The 16351-nt window shown below is 40.0% G+C and overlaps 1 protein-coding gene across 3 annotated transcripts in view; it reads left to right on the top strand.

Moving 5' to 3' along the window:
* NAALAD2 (N-acetylated alpha-linked acidic dipeptidase 2) overlaps window positions 1-2901 on the top strand; it is a 32882-nt gene extending 29981 nt beyond the window's left edge. For 2 of the 3 annotated variants that reach the window (XM_010086667.1, XM_010086668.1), the window contains 3 exons: window positions 36-117; window positions 966-1058; window positions 2712-2901. In XM_010086667.1, coding sequence (XP_010084969.1) covers window positions 36-117; window positions 966-1058; window positions 2712-2901 — 365 coding nt within the window. The remainder of the gene's footprint in view (window positions 1-35; window positions 118-965; window positions 1059-2711) is intronic. The other variant, XM_010086669.1, reaches the window with a different exon arrangement.
* Window positions 2902-16351: the final 13450 nt, after the last annotated feature.

The following is a 16351-nucleotide window of genomic DNA, read 5'->3' on the forward strand; positions in this document are numbered from 1 at the left end:
CGCTGAAGTTGCTCACAAAGTCCTTCCTTTTCTAGATCCTCTTTTTTCTGCTGTGGTAAACTTCTCAAAGGCTGCTGCTGAATTTCACATGAGACTTGAACAAGTTGACAAGAAAGAGTAAGTCTGAAAAGAAAATATTGTGTACATACAGCTATACATAGGTATTTTTGCCTTAGGTACCCAGGGTGGCAGTTCTTTCTTTCCAGTGACTACACAAGGAATCTCTCTGATTAGTGTAGAATGGAGCCCTTGAACTCTGGGACAGGCCATATCTGCTAAGATGAATTCTGCTTCCCGTGATGAACAGTATCAGCTGCAGAGCTTATTACTAGTATCAGCTTGTCATTAAAATTATTGTAATACATGGAAAGGCAGGTAGCCATGAAAGCTGGACTGAGCTCTGTATGTAGACACCTACACTTGAGTATTGTGGGTGATGCCAGAATCTGTACTTTCAGCACACCTCAAGGAGACAGGATCATGCCCTCTGAATGCAGTGGCTGGAGGCCAGGTGCTCCTAGGCACCTAGTATGGTACCAGACAGTTGTGTTTAGGCAACTGAATCCCATACTTACTATGTCATTGTGTAGATTAGAGCAGGAGTTTGGACACTTGGCTTATGGGTGGACACCAAAATCTAGCTATCTTCATCTTGATCTAGATCTCAGACTCCCTCTCCCCTCTGTTAAGGGGAATCTTTCTAGTGCCATTTAATACTAAGCAAGTATCGGACAGTCTCAGAAAGTCTCCCATTTTATTTTGCATAGTGTGAAATCTTGTAGTTGAGTTTTCTAATGCAGAAATCCCAGTGCATTAATATAACATGTACTGAATATCTCCATTTGCAAACTGTAGACCATCTTTGTCATTTTTTTTCTATACAAAGAAGAGGAAATGTGCTTAAATGAAATTGGGAAGTCATGTTTCCTCATTGTGTGAAATGTCTCTGCCTCCATTTTCTGCAGTCCCGTCGCAGTGCGAATCATGAACGATCAGCTGATGTTTATTGAAAGAGCTTTCATTGATCCTCTTGGCTTACCAGGAAGGAAGTTTTACAGGTGAGGCAATAAGTTTCTTGCTTTCTAAAGCACTGTATTTTTGCAGGTGAACTCCACCCTAACTGACTGGTCAGTTGAACTGCTGTATAGGTCTGACATAGGAATTACAGCTCAACAGATGGTTTTAGGTGTGATCAAGTGAATAGCGGAATTTGTTTATAACCCCCAAGGAGAAGTCCTTGGCTGCACCAGTCTTGTCGTGCCTAATGCCTCTTCTTGGCTCTGGCACTCTGTTTTTATTAAATATCATACTATCACTTTTACTTGCAGGTGTGTAGCACTACTTCTTTTACCACTTGCTCTTTTAAACCTGTACAAAGTGAGGACTGAGTGGAGAATCAACTGTATTGAAAAGAAAGGAGAAACGAGGGTAGAGGAAAAGGGAAAAAGAGGACGAGAATAGATGTGTGGTGAGGGTCAAGTGAAGAGAGAAGTCCAGAAGAGAAAGCATGGGGAGAGAAAGAGCTTTGAGCACAGGATAGATAAAGCTCCATGAACTGTGCTGCAGGGATCTGCCTGTCCCAGCTTTGGCTGCTTCTGTAGATGCTCTTAATAGCTTAAATCATTAACCAGTTATTCTTGAAGTTAGCTCTCTACAAGGACATGGGCCTGGAGAAAGACAATGTTCGATGCACCACAATACCCTTTATAGAAACCCAGTGCGTTTGTTAGTAACACCTAAGGAGAAGCTGGCTTCCAGTGTCAAGTGTGTGACTACCTCACTTTACTCTCAGTATCCTCCTTTTTCTAATGACTGGATGTATCTGACTCACTGGTTGATGGCTTTCACACCAAGCCAGAAGTCCCTCAGGCAGGTAGAATCGAGAATCACACCTCCACCCTCCTAGGATAAACTGTCATTCACACTTTGGAAGAATGAAATGGTTGTTTTCTATAGTTCTTCGTGTTGGGTGTTAAGTATCATTTAGAGCTGTCTGTATTTTTAATTTTTTTTAATACTTGCTTGCATTTATTAATGTAGTTTTAGTGTTTATTTTGATTTGGGAGGACTCTTTTACATGCTACTAATGTGCTTTGATACTTCATATGAACAAAATAAATTCAAAACCAGATCTGCAACTATTCATTATTTAAGGAAAAAACCCACAACAAATAATATTTATACTTTTGTGCCATTCTGTTCAAATATGATCACTTCTCTGAAGAATTCATGATCTTCTTAATGATTATCCCATAGATTTTTTTTCCCGTCTTTTTACATTCCTTTCCCATATCTGCTGGCCATCATTCAACTGCTTAGTTATTTTTGAGGTTTCTGTTCCACTTCTCATTGTACACTCACAACTAGTTTTATTCCAGACTGACATATTAGTTCAACAGGTTTCTTGAGCTCCCATTTTCAAAAAATTAACATGGTTTCATTAGACAAACATGTCATCTCTTTCAAAGGAGAAGGCTGCCTGTCCTAAATCTGTGCCCTTTCCCATGGATTTTGCCCTTGGGGCTGCTTCCTCCTGTCCTTTTAAAGACAGGTACAGGTAGATTTCCTGTGTATTTAGAAAGTTCTGATCTTCACAGGATTCATAGCTGCTTTATGTAGCACACATACAGTTCCCTGCAATGAACACACACACACACACCGTTAATGGTTATTTTATTTAGTATACCTACATTTTTTTTGTTTCCCCACAGGCATGTCATCTTTGCTCCAAGCAGTCACAACAAGTATGCTGGAGAGTCCTTCCCGGGGATCTATGATGCCATGTTTGATATTGAAAGCAAAGCAGATCAGCGTGAAGCCTGGGAAGAAGTTAAGAGGCAGATTTCCATTGCAGCCTTCACTGTGCAGGCAGCAGCAGGGACACTGAAAGAAGTAGCGTAGGATGATGGCTTCGAAAAGCTCAGTCAAATAGCAAAGTCTGAAAAGCACTGTAGTCAGGGTACTGCACCGACCCAGTCTCTCCTGACTGCCTACTATCCGAGTTTCCAACTTTCTGAATGCGTGTAAGTGTACTGGTAGAGTGAGCAGGAGCTCTGTGTATCAAAGAACTCCTGAGATAGAAATTACAGCTTCTCTGCTACTGACAAAAATGTAGCTTTAAGAACAGCCCTAGATGGAAGCAAATTTGGGGGTGGGGAGAAAGAAGAATCCATTCCCAATTAAGAGTTTTCTCAAAGATCTGTCAATTTTGAGGACCTGTTATTTTGTCTGTACAATAACAAAACCAGTTATTTGCCAAGCTACCTGTAAATCTTGTCTGTAGCAGTGATCAGCAGCAAACATTTCAAGAAAAAAAAAATATATATAACACTCCTCAGCACGTGCATTTTTCTTGTTCTGATAATTGCTTTTACAATATAAGACACCAAAGGCTTCTCTGTATTTCAGAATCTATTCTGCAGGATTGTTGAGTGCTCATTATACTGATTGCATTCTTTTCGTGAAAAAATAAAATACCAGCCCTCCTGCTGATTGCCAAAGCAGCACTAGCCAGTCTTGGTAATCAGAGAAAAGAGCTGCTTATATGCAGAAATCCAAAAGGGAGTGAGTGTCCATCCCTCTGAAAGACACAGTGTACCCCTCCTTTATTTGCTCTTTGGAATATACAGATTGTGGAGGATAACTAAAAGCTGGCCTTCCTGCTCCTTTTGGCACTTTCACTAGTCCCAAAACCATGGCAGCTTTTGTTCCTATTTTTTTCCCCAGAGATCTCTTTCATGCAGGTATCTTCCACTTGAGGGAGGTGGAGGGCACTGTCAGTACTGGCATGGGGCTTGAGGTTATTCGGTCTTCAAATGAGATCTGAAGAAAGTTTCCCATCAGGAGCTGCTTTTACATTCAAAGAGAAACTGAAATGCATGAGAAGAGTAATTGTACAAAACTGTTTAATTTGTAAAAACATGGATTCTTGCTTCATTTGCCCTTTAAATGTACTTCTCGTCTACACACTTTACAACTAATAAAATTGCTAGAATTTTATTAAATCACATTCCAGTTTGTGGTAGCTGTTAATAACCAATTTCTTCTCTTATGTAAAATATACTACATTTTTTCTCACAACCATAAATTGTACCAGATTGTGGGAATAAATTCTTTTCTGTTTTATGGGGAATAGAACAGATGTGGTACTAAAAAAGACAGAATTAGAGAAACAGGACAATTAGTAGGCTACAGGAGGAGCTGTTCTCATCTCAAATGCCTTGAATTCAGACAAGGGAAGCAGAAGTTACTATAGTTCAGTCCTTTGGGAAGTTGTTTTGGGGCATATATGCCCCCACCAAGAAGAGAAGCGTTCATTGGCATTACTTCCAACGAGCCTCTCTGAGAGACGAAGGGCTGTGTACCTACGGATGTTGTGCTCAGAATTTACTGTTAAATTGCTTTTCACAAATCAAGCCCTGGGCACACGAGGAGGAAGTTACACTTCCACAGTCCATGCTTTACCTCTTCTGTTGGAAAAAGAAGCGCTTAAATGACCTTGTCAGCACACACATAAGAGACGTGAGTAGTCGATGCTGAGGACACCAGAACAGCGACTACATTTTTGCTGTTCTCTTTTCTCCTACCTAACTGGGGCCACTCACAGTTATTAAGTTGTTCATCTCCACATCTGTAGCTTAAGGTGTTGCTGAAGGCTGTGATACCCCGTGAACAGTGACTGGTACGTAACTGCGCTGTCTTTATCTTCCCTTTTCCTCAATCACCCACTCTCCCTGCTCCCTCATAGCTTTACATTAACTGCAATGGGCAGTAACTGAACGCGACCCCAAGGAAGGCTCAGGATCTCTGGAGGGTGGAAAAAAGCCACTAGTGCCTCTTCCTTGTGAACAGCAGCCAGCTTTGGAGCTGTCAGTGGCTACTGCTGTAGGATCATCAGAGGATAAGGCAAAAAAGGAATTTCCACATAGAAAGGAAATAACTGACCAAGCGTGCTTCCTCCTTCATTTACAGAAATCTCTTTAGCAGTATAAACCAGTGAACAAATGTTTCACCAGTAAACATGCTTTTTCAGTGGTAGTTAGCCTTTGAAGTTCTGCGCCGTTACCTTGCTGCTACAAAAGAACATATTATCTCTTCTTGTTTCTGTGTGCAGTTTGAAGCTGTAAGAATAAATTACAGCTCACATCGCATTGAATGTACAGCTGGAATCTATCGCTTTGTTCCTCTTCTCAACTTAATTGATAACTCTGTATGAATGCTTGATTCATCATGACCTGCTGCATCCTGAGAAGCGTACAAAACAGCTTAAATCTGTTTCCATTCTTCTCTATAGAGTGATAATCAAACCCAAAATATCCAAAATAAGGAAACCAAACTGTTTATAAATGGCTTATACTAATTGATTTCCATACAGTCCCAATATTACTGGTATTGAAAGGATCAGTTACTCAGAGCTGAGATCACCTTCCCTTCTTCTGTCAGTAGTATCTCCTCTTCTATAGACAGGCAACCAGGCAACCACCGCCGTCTCCCAGCCCAAAGGCTGCTGTCTTTGTGTAGCTCTGCCTGACCATACTTTCAAAATGTGTGTGGAGGATTTTTCAGGCTCTCCTTACAAAAGGATAACACTGGATCACCTACTCTGTCCTTCCCTAATGCCGTGTGCCCAGTTCATTCACTCAACTTGGCTGAAGCACTTTATGAATCACACAGCTGGGAAAAACAAACCCTTCAGCCTATACAGGGGCTGCAAAACAAGTGGGCAAAATTAAACTTGGATGAACTAAATATCACATGAATATTTGATTTGCTTACTGCCTCTTTAGACAATCACTTTTAAAGGGACAGTGCCAGGAAGTTTATTTCAGATTTTCTTATGGTTGAAATATCTTTGGTTTGCCTTTGGAAAGGAAGCCACAACACTTGGTCAACTTGGTGATGGCTGTAAAGTGGGGATAGCCTACATGCTCTGTTCTCCACTAAGTGATAATCCAATTACAACACTCATTCATTTGCACCAAAAATGGTAGAAATTTAAAATAGTTATTGTGTTGTGGTTTTCAATCAATAGACATAGAACCACCTAAAAATGCTCTTCAGACCTTAAGCTTAATAAAATCTCAAAGTAATTCAAAACCTTTGAAGATTATTTTTTTGGGGGGGATTAAGTGATGCCAGTGCTTCCTCTCAACACCCTGTAATTTAGCAACCCTTCCCAAAGTCCACTCATGCATCATGGGACTGCTTTTGTCAAGCAATTAAATTAAAACTTCCCTGTCCCAGTATCCTGATGACTTAAGTAGAAGCATACCAGCTGAAGAAGTTTCATAAATCTTCTTGGTAACTATACAGTTCAGGTGTTAGAACAAGGCATTTGGATTTATCTGTTTTTTTTGGTTTAGCCAAAGCAATTTGTCAAGTCCAGGTCAAACTTTTAAATTGCTTCAGCTGATCTGAAATGGCATTCTTTTACAACAGTGATAAAAATAAAACACACTGTGTAACTCAATGTATCTGTTAAGGAAAAGACATTGCGAAGAAATGTCCTACAGCAGTCAATCAACCCATTAGCAGATGATCACAAGCAGTGCTGGTGCTGTACACTGACTTTTGCACAGACCCGATTTCTATTAATCTGTCCTTCTTCTATAGATAACCTGTAAAATCTCTGCACGTTCGTAAGGGCCAAGAGAATGTGAACTCTAGGGACTGGTCTCTAGAAGGTTGAGGGAGGTGATTCTCCCCCTCTACTCTGCTCTCGTGAGACCCCACCTGCAGTGCTGCATCCAGCTCTGGAGTCCTCAGCACAGGAAGGACACGGAACTGTTGGAGCACCCCTTGAACAAGGAAAGGCTGAGAGAGTTGGGGTTGTTCAGCCTGTAGAATAGAAAGCTCTGGGGAGACATTATATCAGCCTTCCAGTGCTGAAAGGGGGCTACAGGAGAGATGGGGCAGGACTCGTCATCAGGGAGTGTAGCGATAAGACAAGGGGTAATGGCTTTAAGCTGAAAGAGGGTAGATTTAGGTTAGATATTAGGAGGAAGTTTTTTTCCTGTGCGGGTGGTGAAACACTGGAACAGGTTGCCCAGAGAAGCTGTGCATGGCCCATCCCTGGAGGTGTTCAAGGCCAGGCTGGATGAGGCTTTGAGCAACCTGGTCTAGTGGGAGGTGTCCCTGCCCATGGCAGGGGGGTTGGAACTAGATGATTTTTAAGGTCCATTCCAACCCAAACCATTCTATGATTCTATGACTGCAGAGTATTTTGCACCAGAAGCAGTCCAGCAGCCCTCAGTGACCTGAAACTCTTTCCTTGTGTGGAGGAACTATCACTGTTCCTGTCCATGCTACCTAATAAAATACCAAGCAGCAGGTTTAAAACATAGGATGACTGACCCTACCTGTGATTAGATGGGTTAAAAAAGGACCAGACACATGCAAAGAGTGCTCATGCCTAATGATCCTGTTGCAACCTTTCATTCAGAAGGCCCTAAAGCACTTGGGATTTAAAGGATACGTATGCATGAAGGGCTTAAAACATACCTGCTTCATTCCTTGCTTGAAGCATTTGTCATGGAGAGAGCATTGGGAAAGCCAGTGCTTTGCACTCTCAGTGTAGTGATTTCCACTGAACAGCCAGCGCCTTCAGCGTTGCTGGTGGTCCTCCATTCCTGTGCACTTGATTGAAACCCACAAAAATTAGTAAATATAGTTTTAAAAGGTTGCTTGTTCTCCTCTTTAAACCAGATAATTATTAAATCTGTCAATCACGGTTCTTTAAAAAAAAATTGCTCTAGAGAAGAAATAATTTATCCTGTGGTGGGGTCATTCAGAGGGTAAGAGGTGCTGTGCAGCATCTGTAGAGAAGAGCTATTGCAGTGACCCCACATTATTCCTAAGGAAAACAGCATCAGGAAGATGCTGATGGGGTCGGAAGGTCACCAAGGACTTTCTGCACCTCCCAGGCAATGCTGTAGAAACCCTCCAGGAAGCAGAGCTGGAATCTCCAGGTGACACAGCATCAAAAGCAGCTGAGGACCTCCTCTCTGCAGCTCGTAGGAACAGGATATACTCAGCATGGCCCATGTTTTCTCTCTCTTACTCTAAATCCTTCTATTTTCATTCATGGGATTTTAGCATACAGTTAAGAGTGCCATTAAGAGAGCTGAATGATGGTGAATATCATGGACTTCCCTAGGGCAAAGCAGAGAAGATAACACTAATTAAATGAAATACTGAAATCTTCCTTCTGCTACGCAGTTCTCTTCCGAGCCGAACCAAAGCGCTACGTTCCTCACTGAGCAATGCCTAACACACAGAAACTATCCCTAGAGAAACCAGCAGGAGCTGAATTCAGTGAGCAGCCTTTTTAAAGGCAAAAGCCTGTTTCCATTACACCACTGGGACTCAAAGCATCTCCAATCAAGCCAGAGTGGCTACCGTTTAACCCTGTGGTTGCTGCAAGTCTATGGTGTGTTAGAGTTGGGCTCTAAGTCAGGTTCAGTAGTTACTTCTGTTAACCAGTGTCAGCAGGAGGAACTTAGAAAGCCCAAATGGTTTAGGAACTGTCTGTCTCATGTATTACTCCAGATTTGCTTGTGCCACTTATAATCCATGAAGATAAGGCAGGGCCTGTCAGTGTCAGCACAGTGTTTTTCCTCATGGATCCTACACCTTTAAGCCTTTTCTTCCTCATCCAAGAAAATCTATGAGCTGTTCTTCAACCCCATCTGTAAGGCACATCCATTTTCTGTGGGAAAGTTCTTGGGGATCTCCAAGAACAGAGGAGGAGGAGGAGGACTGGTTTTTTAGGCACCTCATGTAGGAGGGGCTGGACCTGGTTCAAGTAAACTGCAAACCCATTACAGCCTTCCATAAAGGGAAAGAACAGGAGAGGCGATAATGGGAAAAGCATTTCACAGGAGCGTATCAGATAAGAATAGACTTGCTGTGTTTACATGGCACCTTCCCCAGATGTGCTTTGCTAGCCTACTGACAGTAAGCTGCTGACGAATTCCTGATGGTGCCATCCACATTACCTCCAAACTTGGCTGTATTTTTAGAAGGAAACTCAAGCCACCGTTGCTGGACACAGTGACTGTTGTGGCAACACACCCTTAGGTAACCCATCAGCAGCAGGACGCCAGGCTGGGGAAATGCAGTCAGCTGCGAACACAGCACTGAAAGATTTAGCTCCCTCTGAGCGTCCCTTCAGATATTCCTGGAACCAACACCCCCCTCCCGAAGCACTGCTTTTGCTTCCTCAGCTCTCTCCATCTCCCAACCCACGTTTCCATACTCTTTCCACCCGAGCCTGCGTGCCCTGGCACCTCTCGCCTGCACTGAAACACCATCTTCAGACAAAACTATCCTGGCACCTGGCCTGGCAGAAGTGCGGGCACTTGGGCAGTGTCACCCACTGCCATTGCAGAGGAGTAGAACATGAGCATCCTGCCTGTCTTACAGACAAAAAGAAACACACCTTCTAAGTAAAGACAAGTGCATTGTTAGTCTACTTGAAATTTTAACTGTGTGGTCAAAGAATGTTTAGTTTCTATTTATGTCAGAAAAAAAAAAACAAACACCAAAGTACACTATTACAGACAAACCTTTCAATAACACAGCGGTTAAAATGATCAGGAGCTGTTTATCTTCCTAGGATCTCCAGCATCATCCTGTGTCCCTTCTCTAGTCAGCCCATGCCCATAGTCCTCTACACCACAGCCCCTGCCCCAGTTTTCAAGACCCCTGCTTGTAACAGGGGCTGGTATTCCTCTGTGATGCGATGCCAGAATCATAAATATGTTGTTCTACACAGAATAACTGCTTCTTACTGATATCTATATAAAAAATGTGGTTATACCATACAAGGGGAGAAACAAAGGTAAAACAAATAAGGCAATAGCCACCTCGTCATGAGAAAACTCATAACAACCAAACAAGGTAAAACAAAGCTCCAGGCAGCGGAGGAGAAGCTCAGACAACACAAGCCTGGCAAGTCATAGAATCACAGAATGGTTTGGGTTGGAATGGACCTTGAAGATCATCAAGTTCCAACCCCCCTGCCATGGGCAGGGACACCTCCCACTAGCCCAGGTTGCTCAAAGCCTCATCCAGCCTGGCCTTGAATCCCTCCACGGATGGGGCAGGATGGAGTCCTGAGACCCTGCAGAGCTGGAACAAAGCTTGTGCCCTGCTACTACCATGGCAATACTGTGTTTATTGAGCTGTCAGGCACCCCAGGTTTTTGAAAAAACAATTGTTAAGGACAGCTACTTATATATACTCTTATACATACTTAGTGTCGTCCTGGCAAATTCGAGAAATTGATGAAATGGACCTGGCTTTTCTTTCTATATTTTCAAACCATCCCAGTTCACGTAATTCAGCCTGATTGGACTTTAGTTCTCCAAATATCCATCATTCTTGTCATCTGCAGTCTGATAAATGATAACTGCCTGAGGACTAGGTATTTATGTAGAATTCAGAGTGTGACTGACGGACTCGGCACTTGCCTCTCAGGAAGCATCATACTCCATTTTGCACTAAAACTTAATTACCGGAATAGGGAGAAGCTCTGGCTAAATCTATCAGCTCTCTCACAGCCAGTGGTCATTCTGCAGAAAACTATTTACAATGTCAATGAAGAATAGCTACAAAGTATACAACACTGCAGATTGTAATATATTTTTGAAAATTCAGGTTTACTTAAGCTAAAACATATACACATTATATAGCAAAACTGTGAAATGCAAAAATTCCTTACAATGACACAGGCTTCAGCTTAAGGATTGTGTGCTTACCATTGCAGTGCTCCCACTTCAGCCACGTTGAAGTTTTTGGCCACTGTTCGTTGTGCAAGTCCCAACAATATAATCAATATAATGGTTCAATAAGAGATGCAATGAACTTAATTGTCTCTGTTCTAAAGTCAAACATTGCTTAGGAGAAATGACAGCAAAGGAAGAAATGCTGAGCAAGGCCACTGTGCTCACATAAACATAGCAACAAGGTGAACCTTTATAAAGATTCAGGGAAAAATTACAAAACCCTGTGATTTAGAAAGATTCAATGCTTTGGCTCATTCGCAGTTGGAGTTGCTTTCTGTTAACCTTCAGTCTTAGCTTGTCTTCTACAAACTTTCATTTTTCTATAAATATGCAAAACCCCTTCTCTTAAAAATTTATTTTCAACTACATTTTAATATCCTCCATTAATTTTTTCCAGCTTTATCTTTACAGCTGTCAACTCTCTTGGAAAGCATAAGCATCCCACTTAATTTATAAATCCATTGAAGCAAAAATTTTATAACAAAAGTGCAGACAGGCTTCTGATTTGCAGAGCTACAATTAAAGAATAATTCTAAACTGAATGCTTCTCTGGTAGGTTTTGATCATGAGTCGACACTCCAAATATTAACTGCTTTCACAGATGAAGGCAGAACATTTAAAGTTTGGGTTAATGTTTATGCATACAACGATATAACTTGATTATAAGGCATTCCCTTAAAAAAAATTAAGTTCCTTGGGCTCTAGAAGTGCACAGTGTCAATTCTGCCTCTTATACAAGAGGCCCATTTTCAATAAAGGAAGAACAAATTAGGTTAAGCATATTAGGCTAGAAGCACGTTAGGTTAGTTTTTTCCCAAGCATTGAACTCAGCAGTAGTATTGCAGTATCGATATTTATTATAAATTTAAAACACATTTCAGAGAACAAGGTTTCTGGACTAAAAATATTTCATAGATGGGTGTAAGGTAACAGCTCTGCCTCCAGATAGCTTTCAGTGACTTTTGTTCCAATGCAGCTTTTATTAACATTTAACAAGGAACTAATTTTTCAAATACTTGTTGTGAGTAGGTAAAAAAAAATATTTTATTCAAGAGGATGCTTGCTTCTCATACAGAAGCGCACTGGCTGCAAAAAAAAATGCTGCCCACTTTCTGGAATCAGTCATCATACAGGTTGAGCAATTAAACTAAACATATTGATGCATTTCACATACCTCCAGATTACAGGTCCCTGTTCCTACAGCCCCTTTCCTTTTAGGCTCAGAGGACCAACTACAAATGTGTAGTTGACAGTGGCCATGTACAGTAGTTCTTCATTCCTGGTGTCAGGAACACTAAATGTTCAGAAGTTGAACAGAAAAATGTTGACTTTATGGACATGGGTTGAAATCCATGCTGACTACAGAGAAGTCTTAAGGACCTTACTCACTTCCCACCAATCCTCCTTACTGCTATGTCCTATCACCCCACCATCTACCCTTTGTTTTGCAAACTCAGAGAAACTGAATTTGCTTGATTAGCAATCCTTTGCACAGTAACTGTGGATTAGTTTATAATGTCTGGGACAGTATCTTGGCTATCTTTGGTTAAAACACCTACCCAAACTTTGAGAAAAGGTGAAGTTTTCATTACCACAGAAAAATTCAGGCCCCAAGAAGCGAATCCTTTTTCTCTCCAGTGTGGGAATGCCAGAGGTTTTGACAAGTATCTTCTTCCTTTTCCCAAGAAACCGGAAAAAAAGCAGGAGAGCTATAACACCTTCAGCATTCTTACAAACAGCCCAAACATTGTATTTGGAGTTATTCCAATTCCAGTAAGTTTGTGACAGCTCAACATTCCTGGACAGAAAAATTTCTGTGAACGAGACAGGCCCCCATCTGAGTAGCCACATTTATTGAAATTGCTACAAAACTTAAGCATCTTGACTGGGCTGGTGTGTTAGAAAGCAACAGGCAAAGAAAGAAACCAATGGGTGGGGGAAAAAAACCTTTGCCCCACAGCTTCCCTCATATATAGACTGACCTGTGGAAAATGCCCACTTACATTTTATTTTGACAACTATGTTGCAAATCCAAAGGGAAGTTCAGTCCTATAACAAAAGAAGTCAAAAAACCCCAAATGCAATCAGCATGTAATAAGAATTTTATTGAATACTTTTAGAAAAAAAAATAGAACATGAAGACATAAGATTAATTTCTGCATGTGTTTTATGCATGTGCAGAATCAAACCACCATGCAAAAAGACATCTCCCCCCTTCAACTGTAATTCAAGACTCTTACAATGGCAAAATTATTTACCACCTATAAAGTGTTCCAGACACATAACTCATTATTTTAAAAATAATCTCGTTCCTGAACAGAGATTTAAAAAAAAAAATTAGTAGCAATTGGGAAAGACCGATGATTAACAGGTACAGTATTTAATCAATACTCATGCCATGTTTAAAGAATGCAAGCAAAAAATGCATTATTACATAGAATAAGTAGAATTTGTTTTCAAGCCAAAATTCCTAGTAGAACTAGTCCCTAAACTACTGAAATGGTGACTTGATAATGTACGTGGTCAGAAGATCATCCAATGGAAGATTTTTTTGTCAAGTTACATCAGTGCCATGTAAAACATAAGAGTCAGAGTAGCTGAAGAGCCCAATGCTTAACAGGATATTAACATTAAAAATAAATTCCAATTCCTCCAAGAAATGTTGTTACAGTTATTACACATAACGCTAGGTAGGAAAATAGGCTTATACACCAGGGAAAAGTCACAATCTTGTGTACCCAAGCAATTTTTCATGTTAAAAAGGGATTGTGAAGAAGTTTTATATGCCCCTGTACAGTCAGTTCTGAGGCATGTAATACGCTGTCTACATGTGCAACACGCAGACCCACACTGAAACACACCACAGCTTTTAAAGACTGATTATAAAAATATAGCTACACTGCACCAAGTTAACCAACTTGTTAAATACAGTACAACTTCTGAAAACATGAAAAAAGGGTGAATTTAACCGTAAGCAAGTATTCCAGTACATATGTGCTTGCAATTTAGCTTCACTATTATTAGACAGGTGGAAGCCTGTGGGATCAAAATCATTCATCTCAGTTTTCAAATTCTGCTTTTGACAAAGTACTGCGGATTGGTTTGGTACACTACAGTTGGTTTCACCTTCTCTCCACATTTACTAATAAAAGTTACAGCCAAACTAACGTTCCACTGAAGTGTCAGCTACCACTATCCACATAACATGACATTTCATGAAATACCAGGATCAAACATTGGTGTATTCCAGCCTCTTCTGTGTAACTGCTCAAAACACTCAAATTCAGTACGTGACACAGCTTTTGCAGCTTGATGAAGGATGCAGACATATGGTTATAAAAAGCTGCTAAGAATTAATGCAGTTAAAACAAGAGAGTTGCGGCAGTCTATACCATTTGAAAGTTTATCCTTTTATTTTGAAAAACACCACAGGCCATAGAAAACTAGGTTTGTAAAACCTACACCTTCTTGCCTGATCAAGGTTGGGTTTTTGTGGTTTTTTTATTTGTTTATTTTTTTAAGCAGGTGTATTTTAAAAGTGTGTCTATTGCCACTGATGCAAAGTCATTACGGACTTTAATTTTGTGCTGAAAGAGGAATGAATAAAGAAGCAAAAATACAAAAAAAGCAAAAGAAAAACTGAAGACCACGTTTACAGATGCTTTCTTCTACTTACGGCCAAATTGACTCAGCTACCAACAGAATGTAGCTTGAAATACTACAACAAACAGTTACAGGGTGCCAAAGCCTGCAGCATTAACAGCAGAAGGTCCATTTATCCACATTTCTCTCCATTTAGCATCTATTATAATAAGGGAGAATATGACTTGCTTAAAAACAGAAATTCTGTTTTTGCAAAAAATTCCATTTCCCTTGTAGTTCTAAATTGATCTTATATGATGTAAACCTATTGCATGGAAGGACACAAATAAATTGAAAATATGTTAAAAAAAGTGGAAAATGTAAGATATTTGCAGTATTTATATATCCATATGGATAGACCCATTTGAACTTGCTTGTTAAATAAGAACTTTATCCTAGCATTTAAACACTGCTTATTTTGCTGTCCAAGTTCAGAGTTCCGCATACAAAAATACAGATGGCACACTAGTAGCTGCAGCTATCCAAAATTTTTCATCCACTGAAGTGATTGTTCTCAGTATTATAATAATAAGAGCTCCACTTGTTGATTCAGAACACATCAGGGAACATCTGTTCAATTTTTCGAGGACCATTTGCAGGCATACATTTCTGTAAGCTTGTACCCTATCACTTCACTGCACCTGACATATTCAAATTTATTGGGGGAAAAAAAAAAGAAAACATTACTAGAGGTTAATAGAATCTTTTAGGCAGAACTTAGAGCTGGAACACTTAATAGCAGCCCAAAGGAGTAAGCAACCATGGTCCCTCCAAGTCAAAGAAGAAACCGGATCTTGAAATGAAGGTAAAGAAGCACCAAAATAAATTTTGTATATACAGCACTGGTGTTACTTTCTTGGTGTTTGGGGATGGTTTCTTTGGTCATGTATTTCCTACTACTTAAGTAGGAAGTAGGATTCCAAGTACTGCTAGAGACAGAACTCTGAGCTCAAGTCAAATTTACCTGTTGGAAAACACAAAGATTTCTAGAAATATGTATTCTACTTCAGAATGCTTTTACTATGTCCTGTGTTTCTTTTTGCATTATTCCAGGTCTGCCAAGGCAGGCAGATGAGCATCCACGTATTTTCACAGTCCACAGGACTGCTTGTTTACATATATAAGTTTTGGCACACTAAATAATGGTGTAAATTTTGCATGACTTATATACAAAAACATTATTTTTCTTTCAGCTGCAATCCAAAATTAAGAAACTATTTCAAGCAGAAAGAGAAAGCAATATTACTGCGTGTGTTGCTGTTTGAATAAAAGTCATCTTTAAAACTGTCCTGTTTTCAGCCACAGATCTTTACTGATGGAGAACTGAAAACAAAAATAAGGTCTTGATTTCCAATTACAGTGTTTTGCTTAAACTGTTCAAAAGAAATAATATTTTTAAAATATTTTAATTCAGAGGTACAATCAGGATTTGAGACAGACATTTTAAAGCTTGCTGTTTGTTCCTCCTAAAATTTGTCCTGTAGGTAACTTTAGTTCTTAGATTACCATCCTCAGAAACAAGAGCTATGAATATCTACATGGAAATAATTTTCCTGAGACACCTACAGTGCATACTGGCTTCTCCTACTACACATATCCACCTACTTTGAAAAAAGATTCATAATCTGGAAAGTTGTAGAATAGGACAGAATATACATTCTAAAGACTATCAAATATATACAGCACCTCGAAAATTTTAAAATAGTCTTCTGTTGGTATAGTCTCCACCGCTGAGATGCCAAGTTATTCAGCCATTTCACTGTCCATTCACTTTTATATTTAACAGTTCAAATACCAAAGGTACAGGAGTTAAAAAACAAGAAAAAAAGAAACAACCCTCTTGCTAACTTTCTTTTTATTTTAATCTGACATCTTGCTTTTAAACATGAAAGACAGCAAAAGAGTCAGCAAGTACTGAAATC

Source organism: Pterocles gutturalis, unplaced genomic scaffold (assembly GCF_000699245.1).
Source record: "Pterocles gutturalis isolate BGI_N339 unplaced genomic scaffold, ASM69924v1 scaffold15126, whole genome shotgun sequence".
Classification (NCBI taxonomy): Eukaryota; Metazoa; Chordata; class Aves; order Pterocliformes; family Pteroclidae; genus Pterocles; species Pterocles gutturalis.